This window comes from Rhinatrema bivittatum, chromosome 3, assembly GCF_901001135.1.
Source record: "Rhinatrema bivittatum chromosome 3, aRhiBiv1.1, whole genome shotgun sequence".
NCBI lineage: Eukaryota > Metazoa > Chordata > Amphibia > Gymnophiona > Rhinatrematidae > Rhinatrema > Rhinatrema bivittatum.
This window is the reverse complement of record NC_042617.1, coordinates 389912090-389926731: the sequence shown is the minus strand read 5'-3', so window position 1 is coordinate 389926731 and position 14642 is coordinate 389912090. Positions and strand designations below refer to the sequence as shown.

At 45.1% G+C, this 14642-nt stretch overlaps 1 protein-coding gene across 6 annotated transcripts in view; it reads left to right on the top strand.

The window, feature by feature from the left end:
- Nucleotides 1-14642, top strand: part of RIMS1 (regulating synaptic membrane exocytosis 1) — a 697371-nt gene that overhangs the window by 237876 nt on the left and 444853 nt on the right. For all 6 annotated transcript variants that reach the window (XM_029595629.1, XM_029595632.1, XM_029595630.1 and 3 more), the window contains exon 13: nucleotides 9655-9808. In XM_029595629.1, the coding sequence (XP_029451489.1) occupies nucleotides 9655-9808 (154 nt within the window). The remainder of the gene's footprint in view (nucleotides 1-9654; nucleotides 9809-14642) is intronic.

Below are 14642 nucleotides of genomic sequence, written 5' to 3'. Positions count from 1 at the left end.
CACTAATCAAAATGGCGCCGATGGCCCTTTGCCCTTACCATGTGACAGGGTATCCATGCCATTGGCCGGACCCTGTCACATGGTAGGAGCACTGGATGGCCAGCGCCATCTTGTGCTCCTACCATGTGACAGGGACTGACCAATGGCACCAGTAGCCCCTGTGACATAGTAAGGGCAAAGGCTATCGGCGCCATTTTGAATACTGGCAGCCGGTGGTCCGAGTGCAGGAGGTCGCTCCCGGACCCCCGCTGGACTTTTGGCAAGTCTTGTGGGGGGTCAGGAGGGTCCCCCAAGACGTGCCAAAAGCCCCTGGTGGTCCAGCGGGGGTCCGGGAGCGATCTCCTGCACTCGGGCCATCGGCTGCCAGTAATCAAAATGGAGCCGATAGCCTTTGCCCTTACTATGTCACAGGGGCTACCGGTGCCATTGGTCAGCCCTTGTCACATGGTAGGAGCACAAGATGGCGTAGGCCATCCAGTGCTCCTACCATGTGACAGGGTCCGGCCAATGGCATGGATACCCTGTCACATGGTAAGGGCAAAGGGCCATCGGCGCCATTTTGATTAGTGGCAGCCGACGGCCCGGGAGCGGGAGATCGCTCCAGGGATCCCCACTGGACCACCAGGTACCTGTAAAACGTTTTGGGGGGGTTGGGAGGGTGGGGGAAGCTAAGGTATTAGTTTTAAAGGGTCGGGGTGGGTTTTTGGTTTATCGGTTCGGGCACAGCCGATAAACAAAACCACGATCGGGCCCGATGAAAAAAAAACCACATGTGAATCGGAACCGGAATCCGAACCGATTCTGGTTCCGATTCACATCTCTAATATTTATAATCATTTTCAAAAAATGTTTTACAGATTGGGGTCAAGGTTCTTACCTGCATCTATTACTTCTAGCATAGTCTAGCTCAGGGATTTTCAAGTGCCACATGCCAGTCATGCATGTGCTTGCATTACCTCCATTGCATGTAAATGCATCTCATGCATATTCAACTGGCTTAAAGTACTCAAGGACTAGAGTTTCCTAACTCTGGCCTAGTTCCTGTCGGCACCTTTGTAGTCGCTATCCTTTTCATATGTGGGGTACTTCAGGTCTTCCAAAACATGGATGTAGCCTCTTGTCTCTGAAAAGAGCAGTATTTTCTACTTACTAGTATCCCAAGGTCACCTCTTTGTGATTCTGCTGAACATTTCAGAAAACCATGGCTCAGATCTGAGCCTACATATGCAAACAGGTGTTTTTGCACTATTTTATGAGATACTGATAATAACCCGTTGGTGAAAATTTCAGATCATAAGTTGACAAGAGTTTAAAATAGAGGAGGTAGTGACAGATGGAAGCTATGTGAACTGGTGGTATAGTTATCTTTTTCTGTTGGACTCAGTAGCAAAGTTTTTCACAAATATTTGCTATGAAGCTCATTTACATCATGGATGTGCAGTCAAAATTTTTCTGTTTTGCTTTGTTTTCTTTTTGGTTTTTTTGGAGCTTTATTTTGTTTTAGAGCTTATTTTGCTTTTGTTCATTTGCAAAACTGAAATAAATATTTTAAAAAATGCAAAAACAAAAAAATAATTGGAAACACGACTTCCCTGAACCCCTACCACTTCTTTGCAGGGCCTTGATGTAGCCTCTGGATCCTCCACCCCTGCCAAGCTACCATGGTCTATGTCTATCTGGTGGGGCTCAGCCAAGCCCAGTTAAAGCCTCCTCAGGTCCCTCCAATCCCCCCTTCCACCCTCCAAAAATCAGCCAGAGCCAGGCATCTCCCTGGCCTTCACTTACCCTTTCTATGAGGATCCAGATAGAAGAAAGGGTCAGGAGTGATTCCCCTGTCACCCGTGTCCCACCACAACTATTTAAAAAGTTGATCAGCTCTGAAGGCCAAATGAAATTGACATCATAATGGTGCAATTTCAGGGCCAGCCAGCGCCATATTTTGTATGGCCGTATGTTTGTATGGCTTTACAAGAAAATGGTGCCACATGGCCCTGAGATTGACACCATTTTAACATCACTTTAGTGCTGGTTTTAGAGCCAGATGCCATTTTTAAATATTCATTGTGGGGCAGGAGTGAACAGGGATCTTCTGCCTGGATCTCATGGAAATGGTAAATGGATGCTGGGAAGGTTCCTAGCCCTGTCTGTGGAGGCCCTTGCTGGGCTCGGCTCAGCCAAGCTGGGTAGGCTGAGGTCAAAATGTTTTGGCAGTGGGTGGCAGATGGGGCTAACTGGGCTTGGATCCCAACTTGGCTTGGTGGTGGGGGCCACTTTTTAATTTTTTTGTTCTCTGTGAATAGTGTGCAGTATTTGCTAATAGCAAGCATTACTAGCTAAAATGAAAAACACCCAACAATATTAAAGGTTTTCACTGAGCTCATGCATTCATTTTGGGTAAAATGAATCAAAAATAAAATGAGCCATTTCAGTTTGGTTATCTATATGTATGAAACAAATATACATCCCTAATTTACATCCATAGCAAACTTTCACAGCAGTGGGTTGCTAACTCGCATGAAGTTTCATGGGTTAGTACATCAGCCCAATTTCCAACATTGTAGAACCAACAGTTAAAATTAATTTACTTCATTTTCAAAACATTTTGTCATAGGCACAAAATGGGAGAAAACCTTTTGATATAGAGCATAACATGTTTCAGCATTTCAGATATATTTCTTTGTTTTCAAGATATACCCAATATAATTATGTATTGCTTATCATTTTCTGTCAGGTGAGTTATGTTCTATATGGGAAATAAAATTTGTAGTTCCATTATATAAAATCAATATTATCTTTTGCTTACACTACAGTAGGCTATTCTTTCTCTAGTGACATCTGCCATAAATAGCCCTTTCTAATTGATTATGTCCAAGTTAACATGTCAAATATTAATTGGAAAGGAACACTAAGATGAATGCCGTGTTGTTGCCAACATTAATATGCACTGAAAAAGCATGACCCTGTTAAAAATCCATATGAGTAATTTTATGTTTACCTACTGGCATAATGCTTAGCAGTGCTGTTTTTAGGATGTTTTGCTCAGGAAATGTAATTTCAAACCAAATACATGAAACGCTACTACATCCTGGCCAAAAGATCTATAGATAATCATTTTAATAATTTGCTGCATTCAAGCAATAGCAGTTAACAATCAGTTTTACATTTCCCTCAAGTAAAAGCTAAAATACTTAACTGTTAGCTTGTTATTTTTTCATCTTATCCAATAGGCAAATATGTTCTGAAGGAACTCAAAATATGTTCTGAAGGAACTCAAATATTTCCTTCAGAACATATTTGCATTCTGAAGGAACACAAATATGTTCTGAAGGAACTCAAAAATGAAATTTCTGATCTATTAGTTAAAATTTGTAACCTATCATTAAAATCATCCATTGTACCTGAAGACTGGAGGGTGGCCAATGTAACCCCAATATTTAAAAAAGGCTCCAGGGGTGATCCGGGTAACTATAGACCAGTGAGCCTGACTTCAGTGCCGGGAAAAATAGTGGAAACTATTCCCAAGATCAAACTCGTAGAGCATATAGAAAGACATGAATTAATGGGACACAGTCAACATGGATTTACCCAAGGGAAGTCTTGCCTAACAAATCTGCTTCATTTTTTTGAAGGGGTTAATAAACATGTGGATAAAGGTGAACCGGTAGATGTAGTGTATTTGGATTTTCAGAAGGCATTTGACAAAGACCCTCATGAGAGGCTTCTACGAAAACTAAAAAGTCATGGGATAGGAGGCGATGTCCTTTCGTGGATTACAAACTGGTTAAAAGACAGGAAACAGAGAGTAGGATTAAATGGTCAATTTTCTCAGTGGAAAAGGGTAAACAGTGGAGTGCCTCAGGGATCTGTACTTGGACCGGTGCTTTTCAATATATATATAAATGATCTGGAAAGGAATACAACGAGTGAGGTTATCAAATTTGCGGATGATACAAAATTATTCAGATTAGTTAAATCACAAGCAGACTGTGATACATTACAGGAGGACCTTGCAAGACTGGAAGATTGGGCATCCAAATGGCAGATGAAATTTAATGTGGACAAGTGCAAGGTGTTGCATATAGGGAAAAATAACCCTTGCTGTAGTTACACAGTGATAGGAGCTACCACCCAGGAAAAAGATCTAGGCATCATAGTGGATAATACTTTAAAATTGTCGGCTCAGTGTGCTGCAGCAGTCAAAAAAGCAAATAGAATGTTAGGAATTATTAGGAAGGGAATGGTTAATAGAACGGAAAATGTCATAATGCCTCTGTATCGCTCCATGGTGAGACCGCACCTTGAATACTGTGTACAATTCTGGTCGCCGCATCTCAAAAAAGATATAGTTGCAATGGAGAAGGTACAGAGAAGGGCAACCAAAATGATAAAGGGGATGGAACAGCTCCCCTATGAGGAAAGGCTGAAGAGGTTAGGGCTGTTCAGTTTGGAGAAGAGACGGCTGAGGGGGGATATGATAGAGGTCTTCAAGATCATGAGAGGTCTTGTACGAGTAGATGTGACTCGGTTATTTACACTTTCGAATAATAGAAGGACTAGGGGGCATTCCATGATGTTAGCAAGTAACACATTTAAGACTAATCGGAGAAAATTATTTTTCACTCAACGCACAATAAAGCTCTGGAATTTGTTGCCAGAGGAGGTGGTTAGTGCAGTTAGTATAGCTGGGTTCAAAAAAGGTTTGGATAAGTTCTTGGAGGAGAAGTCCATTAATGGCTATTAATCAATTATACTTACGGGTAGATTTTCAAAAAGCGCGATTTGGCATACTTTTGTTGGCGCATCAGGCGCAAACAAAAGTACGCTGGATTTTAGTAGATACGCGCGTATCCGCTAAAATCCTGGATCGGCGCGCGCAAGGCTACCGATTCCGTATAGCCCCTCCGGGAGGCGTAAATCCCGGAGGGAAGCGTCACCTGGAGTTCCTATGGCCGGTAGGACGGAAGGCTCAAGAGCACAGGGACAAGACAACCGGAAAGGCTGTCTTGTCCCTCGTCAACCCTCGTCAGTGATGACTTCGCATCAGTCCCTCGTCTGTGATGTCTTCGCATCAGTCATAGTCTCAAGTCTTCTATGTTCCAGGGACTCCGTCTGCCCTTGTCCTCGTTCCGGCCTGCCACCCGTTGCCGTACCCAGCAGCAGGTCCGAAAGGGCTTGGAACAGTCGGAGGACCGTTCATCAATCAACATTGCATTGTTGGTTGTCCGGGGTGTGCAGGTCCGGTTGAGGGTCAGACCTTGTGCCCAGTCCTTGCGTCCGCCATGTCTTGCCATGTACCCGTGCTCGCACCAGCTCACCTCCCACGGTCTGGCTTGGGGCTCCTCCCTGGGTCAAGCCGTGGCCCAAGGGCTCACAACCCTGTTTAGAGATGACCGCACCTCCTTGCCTCGGTGCGTGACGGCCGACGGAGTTTGCGCTCATAACAGAATCCGAAGGCTATGAGCCCGGTGAGCTGTGCCCGATGGGCCCCAGTTTTTCTTTGGGTTTTGCTTTGATTTTTGCCTGGAATTTTTTCTTCAGCCTCTGGAGCTTCTTCAGTCTGCCATGCCTGAAGAAAATTTTGTTTCTAGTTTGTGGACTTTTAATGTTTGCCTTAACAGTCTGGGTCCCACGACCTACAGGAGGTGCCTGCACCCATGACCTGTCGTCCTATCTTTGCAGTTTATCCAACCCTTGTCCGCACTGGCTTAGTGCGGGCTCTGGTATGTCTTCAGCCTGATGCTTCTCTTCCACCCATGCCTAGGGTTCTTATGACCAGCAGGAGGCGAATGCACCCTAGATGCATCTTCATCCTTTGCTCCTGACTCCGCTCCTGCTTGCATTATCCTAGTGCTTGCTTAGGAGCCCTCTTCAACCAGAAGTCTCTCATCATCTCTGCAAGGGTGTTCCCAGCTATAAGTCCCTTGTTGGGTTTTCGCAGATGCCACTTTCCTGCGAACCTTCTAGAATCCATACTGTGGTCCAGCTTCCATTTTGCAGATGGATTCAACTCGGGATCACCATCGTGAGCTATCCCGTACCCTTGAGCTCGCCACCATGAGCTCTTCAAGTACACAGCATCTTAAACCTTCAAGCTGGATTGGAACTCCTGAGCTCTTGTTATCTGTTCTGCCATCAGTGACCCACTGCTGCCAGTTGCTCGCCAGTGCCTACTTTCAATCATCTACCTGTGGGGTTTCCTCGCATCCATCGGAATCCATTACCATCTTCAACTCTAGCTTCATGAAGCTCCTTCCATCTCAATGTGGCTCCTTGATTCCGTCCTAAAGGACTGTGTTCCTTTACTTAACAGTTTTGCTTAGTTCCACAGCGACACCTATCGTCTGGCCACCCCTTGTTCCAGCTTAAGGGGACTACATCACCATGTCATCAGATCAATTATCATCAGCAACAGTTCCTGCTTAAGTACTATAGTGACATTTACTGCCATCAACTCTGAGTGTGACGTCACTGTTATGTGTGCCCAAAGCATTCATGGATTCTCCTAGTTACCCACTCTTATACTAAGCTGAAAAGACTTGTTACTCCATCATGTCATCCAGGAAGTAACAATCCAGACCTTAGTTACCGCTACCTGCTCAGTTTCTGTCATCGGCAGACCTCACCTAAGCCCAAGAGGCTCAGATCCTCAAGGGCTCCTCCCGGGGGGATCTCGAGTTTCCAATGGTGAAGATTACACCGATTTCTCCAGTTCTGACTTCCTGCTCGACTCAGGTTCTCTACAACTCTCATCACACACGAGTTCCTGGATTCTACTCCTAAGCCCAAATGGCTTGGTTCCTCAAGGGCTCCTCCCGGGGGGATCTCAAGCTTCCAATGGTGAAGATCCTGTGGTATCCTGGTTACAACCTCCACTGAGAGTCTTCCTTCAGTATTGAAGTCACCATCTTCTTTAGGCAAGTTGCCTCTAGAATGGCTCTCCAGCTTCTGAACTCTATGTGCCGGACTTTAATTCGAGTCCTCCTGACACCATGGCTCTTCAAATCAGCTAGTAAGCTGTCTACGTAGTCTCCTGAGTTCCACCTTTACAGCGATAGAATCCAGTCTAAGATTTGTTTCTTGTTACCGCGGTAAACCAAAAACCACTCTTCAATACTCAGTTATGTCTTCAGTTTACCTTGGATACCTTGCCCTGAAATTTCCCGTTTGGTCACCAGAACATGAGATGCACGCCTGCTGTCCTGCAATTTCGTGCCTTGTTTGTTTGTCTTCAATGTCTTGTCTATGCCAAGCTTGGATCTTCAATATCCTTCATGTCTTCAGCTACAGTATTGCCAGATTACAGTGCCTTGCCAAGAATCTTCCAACGTCTGTTTCATGGACCCTCGCTCTTCCCCTGTCAGTTTGACTGATATCTTGTCTCCTCCAGCTGTTGATACGAGGCTTGAGGAGGGGGTCTTTAAGGAGGGGGGTACTGTTGTGAATCTGCCCGCTTCCGCGGACAGATTCCCTACCTGGGCTCTCCCGATGCAGCAGGATACCGCCAATTTCATCCATTGCGGCCTGGAGGACGTGGCTGTTCCCGTCCCGGTGCGGCAGGCCTGACGCCGCGCTGCCGTTCCTCCGTTGCGGCAGGGAGCCGCTCCCGGGGTCCTCGGGCAGAGAGGCTGCCTCGCTTCTGCCTGCCTCCCCCGGCGTTCCTCTTCACTGCCTGGAGGCAGCCCCGAAGCCTGCCTCCGTGGCAGGGAGTCACCACCGGCCTGCCCCCGTGGCTGGGAGCCGCGACGCCATCGATGGGGTCCTCGTTTGGGAGCCTGAAGGCTGCCCTGGGGCCTGCTTGCAACCGGCCCACCTTCCCTGCTCTGCCACTGCAGCGTGCAGGAGAGCGCTGCTGTCCGTGGTCCTGATTCTTCTCTTCAGCTTTCCTTAGGTGCTGGCGTGCACCTCTTCACTATATTTAAAGGGCCAGCCACAGGAAGTATTGCTGGCTCCACCTCATGATGACTTCCTGATTCTGCCCTATAAAAGGGATTCTTCGTCAGTCTCTCGTTGCCTTCAGATCAGGTTCCACAGTTGCCTGTATCTTCAGACCGGTCGAGCTCTTCCATGGTCTCCTTGCTTTGATGGCTTCGTGTTCAGTGTCTTCATGTTTCTTATTTCCAGTCCTGGTGTTGCTCGAGTCTGGATGTCCGTGTCGTCAGCTGTTTCCGTGTTTCAGATGTTCCTTGTCCAGCTCTTCAGCGTCTTCAGGTTCATGATGACTCCTGTCCCTGTCTTCAGATGTCTTCAAGTTCCCAGTACCTGATGTTCCATGTCTTCGTGTTGCAGAGGTCCTTCATCCAGGCTTCCTCTTGCCTCAGCTTTCCTGATGTTTCAGCCTTTCCGGTTGTCTTGTCCCTGTCCTCTTGAGCCTTCCATCCTACCAACCGTAGGATCTCCAGGTGATGCTTCTTCGTCTTGGGAGATGCCGGCAGTGGACTCCGGTCCCTGTGCTCCTGAGCTTCATGACCTGACAGCCTTTGTGGAGCTCTGGATGACATCTGGCTCCGTCGTCGAAGTTCTGCCTCGGCTGTATTCCTCCCTGCGCTTGTCCCGCTCCCAGCGTAGTCTGTGACCAGCCTCCTTGGGCTGTGTAGGGCACGCAGTGGACATGGTGGTCCGCGACCAGCCCATTGGGTCCACCCATGAAGATCGGTTGTGTAGGGCGCCCTGAGAGACAGTGCCAATGTCTACCCTCCCAGCTCCTCGTCTTGTTTGGGATGCCGCTGCATCAAGCCCTTGCCAGTGATGTCTTCGTCTGTGATGCCGTCACATCAACCCTCGTCGGTGATGCCGTCGCATCAACCCTCGTCGGTGATGCCGTCGCATCAACCCTCGTCAGTGATGTCTTTGCATCAGTCCCTCGTCTGTAATGTCTTCGCATCAGTCCCTCATCTGTGAAGTCTTCGCATCAGTCCCTCGTCGGTGATGTCTTTGCATCAGTCCCTCGTCTGCGATGTCTTTGCATCAGTCATAGTCTCAAGTCTTCTGTGTTTCAAGGACTCCGTCTGCCCTCATCCTCGTTCTGGCCTGTCACCCCTTGCCGTACCCAGCGGCAGGTCCGAAAGGGCTTGGAACAGTCGGAGGACCGTTCATCAATCAACATTGCGTTGTTGGTTGTCTGGGGTGTGCAGGTCTGGTTGAGGGTCAGACCTTGTGCCCAGTCCTTGCGTCCGCCATGTCTTGCCATGTACCCATGCTCTCACCAGCTCACCTCCCACGGTCTGGCTTGGGGCTCCTCCCTGGGTCAAGCCGTGGCCCAAGGGCTAACAACCCTGTTTAGAGACGACTGCGCCTCCGTGCCTCGGAGCGTGACGGCTGACGGGGGTCACGCTCGTAACACACATGATTATACATATATTTTTTATATATAAATAAAGTATATATATATATATATATATATATATATATATATGTAAAACAGATGTACTAAACATTTTTCCCATAGACATGAATTGGGAGAAAATCTTTAGTACACATCTGGTTCTAATTATAAAAGTCTTTATTTTAAATCTTTACATTCTGCATGATATTTTTGAGCTTCAAAAACAAGATAATTATTGCCTGACATATTTTCATAATCAATGTTATAACTGCCTGTTTTCAGAAGGTAAACATCATTGTGTGATAAATATTGACTGCATTTTTTTACTCTAGGTTCAAGGTCTAATGTCAGAGAAAGTAGATCCACAACATTAACTGTGCCAGAACAGCAAAGAACAACACATCATCGTTCACGATCTGTATCTCCTCACCGGGGCGATGATCAGGGCAGGACCCGTTCACGTTTACCAAATGTGCCATTACAGAGGTAGCATGCTTTCCTGCATTGCCAAATTATGTGTAGTTATTTTTGTATTTTAATTACAATAAAATGTATAATAAATACTCATTATTTATTTATTTTTATTTTAAGTTTTTTCTATACCGGCATTCACAATAGATATCGCATCATGTCGGTTTACAATTAACAAGTGGATAGGTAACAAAAAAGGTAAAAACTAATATTTATATTAATAATGATAATAATAATAATCGTAGAAATAATAATAAAACATTAAACAAGAGAAGGCTAAGGTATGCAGTTACAATAAAACAAGGGAGTAATACAACTTGGAGCATAGAAAAGAAGCAGGGGATTAAATCGAAAGAACATAAATGCCAGTCGATGTGCTTAAGGCATTAGTGAATTGTCTTTATGAGGTAGGAATATTAATTATAAGGTAGGGATATTAGTTGCAGTGAATAAGGCAAAGTCTGAGTGCTTAGTTAATGATGGAATAGGTTCAGTTTAGTTCAGGAAAGGCTTTCATGAATAGCCACGTTTTGCTATTATATTAGTTATAGTTATTATATTATATTTTGCACATTATATTAGTATCTCAGACCAACATGAATTTGGATATATACAGATATAGACAAAGGTATGAAGGGATTTGTATTTGGTCATCTTCAATTACCAGAAGATGTACAGGCACACACTGCGCTGATGTCTTGTTACAATCAGCTTTATTTCACAAGTGAGAACAAACAGAGGTCCCTGTCATGGATTAGGACTGGTCTTGTGGTTAAAACACTAGATTTCAAGTCAGGAGGTCTTTAAGACAATGCATTTAAATCCCTTCTTCTATCACATGACCCCTTTATATAACTTTTGTCATATCTCACAATTAATTAATGTACTCAATCATAATAGACTAATTATAATAATAAAAGCAGTGTCCCTCTCCTCTCAACTCTTTCTGCTACCTCTTTCACACCATGATAATACATCTGCCCTCAAGTTCGAGTTCACAATTTTTAGGAGAGATCCAAGAAACACAATCCAATAAGGTATAACATGTTCAAAGGCAAATGAGAAGGGAAGGCAGCTAGTTTTCAAGGACTAAAAAAAAAGACAATGCAATACATCTATGCATCTGGTGCAGAAACAGGAGGATCTGAATATACACATATGTCCAGCAAGAAAGAAGGAAAGTTGACTGGGCTCAAAGAAAGCATACATATTACCATTATACAGAATTTACAGAGGAAACTTGAGGAAAAACTGTGCTCCTAATGTAATAGCCTGAGTCTCAACAATAGAAACTACTTCTGTTTTCTCTGAATTGATCAAGGAATATTAGGAAGGGCTATGATTTTACACTGCAAAAAAATAAGACCCCGATGTCTAGAATACATATTGAAAAGCCAGTCTCTGTCTGAGTCTTACACCAGGGTAACCAATAATGTTGGAGGTTTAGCCAGTGAAGTATCAAGCATCTCCAATATGGCAGTAAAATCTAAAAAATTATCAGATATGAGAAAAAATCCTTGTGATTTATTAATTTCAATCTTAGGAGGCAGAAGATAAATCTGAGCAATGTGGCAGTGCTGTTTCAGGAATATTAAGGACTTCCAACATATATCTTCTGATCATATCTTTAGCAGAAACTATACAAATACAAGGACAATTTATAAAGTCAAATTCTTACATTACAGCAAATTTTTCAAATTCTCCACTTTATTGGTCTTTGACCAAACTATCCTGAAGAGATTTATCAAAATGCACTAAATATCGCATGTGATAGAAAAAGGGGCTTGTGTTTTGGTAATAGGCAGTTTATGCTAATACCTATGTGAAGCACTAAGTTACCACAAATTGCCAGATTTGTGATATTTCCTACATACAACCACTGGGGGACCATGTTTACTAGCAGGGCCACTGAGGAGAGAGAGAGAAAGAGAAACTAGCCATAATGTACTCACACTAGATAGGTATTTATATCTCTATGGGAGGCCCACCTAGTAACTCGAGGTGAGGTTTAGGTATTAGTGTAGGGGTTAGGGGCCACTTTGACATTCAAAGTGAGACGTACAAACAGAACAGTGCTCTCTTGTGAAGATTTGATGACCTTCGGAGTGAGGAAACTCACTCAAAGATGAGATTTGTGCAATGTTCTCTCAACCTAGCTTGATGTTACTCAGGTAGAGAGTCCATCAAGCTAGGTTAAGAGAACATTGCACAAATATTGCACAAAGTTTCCTCACTCCGAAGGTCATCAAATCTTCACAAGATAGCACTGTTCTGTTCGTACGTCTCACTTTGAATTTCAAAGTGGCCCCTAACCCCTACACTAATACCTAAACTTCACCTCGAGTTACTAGGTGGGCCTCCCATAGAGATATAAATACCTATCTAGTGTGAGGGCACTATGGCTAGTTTCTTTCTCTCTCTCTCTCTTTCTCCCTCTCTCTCCCTCCCCCTCCCCCTCTCCTACTGAAACAGGTGTAGCTAAATTAGTGTTAAAGCTTTGCAAAATGGTGAACCCCTTAGGGATGTGCAGAGGGACGCCATACGTTGCATTTGGTATTCGTCAGGGGCAGATACGTTGCATTCGGCAAGGGGACCCCTAATACATTCATTCATTAATGCTTATTCATTTTCTGGCTAAAATTGAATTAACTACAACCCCCCACCCTCCTGACCCCCCCCAAGACTTACCAAAACTCTCTGGTGATCCAGAGGGGGGTCCGGGAGCTATCTCCTGCACTCACACCTTTGGCTGCCGGTATTCAAAATGGCAGCAATAGCTGGCCATCCATTGCTCCTACCATGTGATGGGGCCAACTAATGACACCAGTAGCCCCTGGGGCATAGTAAGGTCAAAGGCTATCGGTGCCATTTTGAATACCGACAGCCAAGGGTGTGAGTGCAGGAGATGGCTCCCGGACCCCTGCTGGACCATCAGAGAGTTTTGGTAAGTCTTGGGGGGGTCAGGAGGGTGGAGGGTTTGTTTTAATTCGCTCCTTTAGAAGGCCGACTACTTCGGTGAAAATTCATTGTAATCGTGGGGAATCGTGATACGTTTCGCTTCCCCACAAATACAACGAATATGGCCCTATACGTTGCAGATTACCAATATGTAGGAAATGAATGCACACCCCTAGAACCCCTAACTCTTCCTCTTTTTCTGATTTGTATCGCACCATACGTTATGGTGCTATTGCATGCGAAAACACTATTTGATAAATGACCCTGTTAATTTGAATAAATTATGTTGAGTATCAGAAATTTGTTGAGCCATTTCAATTTTGGAATTTTCAAGTATAGATAAACTAGTATCAAAAGCCTTATTGTTTGTAATAAAAGGCAAAATATGAGAAGTAATAGCTTTGCCAAAACCTTCTATGGCTTCCCAGATAGAATCAAGTGTAAATTCAGCTAGTCTCACCATCCTGAAGCTTCTCACTAAATCCTGAGATTTGGAGTAATCTGACCAGCCATTTCATTCAACCCACTTGGAAGACCAGAATCCTCTCTCTGTGCCAATATAGTGCTGGGAACCACAAAGATATCCACACCAGCCAAAATGCCAGACATTGAGGCAGCAACACTTCTCACTGCATTCCTTGACTCTGAGGAAGTCGCAACCATGTCATAAAAAAGTGACTCTCCAAGCCATGAGGGGAATGTTGTGAGCACAGATGGATGTTAGCGTGAGCTCCTGTGCCATGACCCGTCCGACACAACCCTGGGAATGGCCATGGTCTATGCTGCTGGTGGGCGAGCATGTCTGGTTATGGGCTGACTGAAACAGAAACACTCTTGACTTGGAACAGGAACACTTGGACATCCAACATGCTTCAGGAACTGAGAACCAGCAACCCATACTGGTCTCTGGGGTAGTTCTCTGGCCACTCCATAAGCCCTTTTAGACTATCTGCTTAGGAAACGGCTTGAGCATAGTACAGACAAAGGCTGAGGACTCTGGACACTCATGACAAGATGAAGGCTCTGAAGACTTGTAACATGACAAAGGCTCAGGACTTGGAACAGACTGAAGACTCTGAAGACTTCAAACAAGATGAAAGCTCAGGATTTGAAACACCCTGAAGATTCTGAAGACTTGGAAAAAGGTGAAGGCTCTTAAGACTAGCAACAAAAGGAGGGCTCAGGACTTGAAATAGAACAAGAACTCCGGAGACCAGGGATAGGACTCAGGAACTTGGAAATTAGACTTAAGAACTCGGACTCAGACTCAGAAACTCAGAACTCAGACTTAGGAACTCAGATTCAGACTCAGGAATTTGAAACTCATACTCAGGAACTCTGACTCTCAACTCAGAGTCAGGAACTTGAGACTCAAACTCAGGAACTAAGAAAGAGACTCCAAAGGCTAGAACCAGTGGCGAAAACTCAGGCAGGACTCTGAAGACTTGGACTGAAGACTTGGATGCAGGAAGGAAGACTTGGACCGAAAACCTGGGTGCAGGAATGAAGTCTTGGAACCGGAACCAGGAACCACAGAGAACCACAAGAAACAGATCTTGAAGGACCTAGAGACCAGAAAAAAACCTTGCGAAGGCCTGGACCAATGGGAGAAGTGGCCTTTTAAAGTCCTGATGCAATGACATCATCAGGAAGAGCCATGAGGCTTTTCTCGCTGCAGTCCCCTTAAATTCCAGACTGAGGTGCGCACGCACCTAGGAAGACAGCAGCCACATTGGGGATTGCCGGCGGTATTTCAGGGCCGCACCGACACAAAAACGGTATCCGGCCAAGCAGCAGTAGAGGCAGCATCAGCAGTCATGGAGAAGCAGAGGGGTCTTCTACCGGCATAGGGAGTTGGCGGTGGAGTGGTGACAGAGGCTGCTTGCAGAGC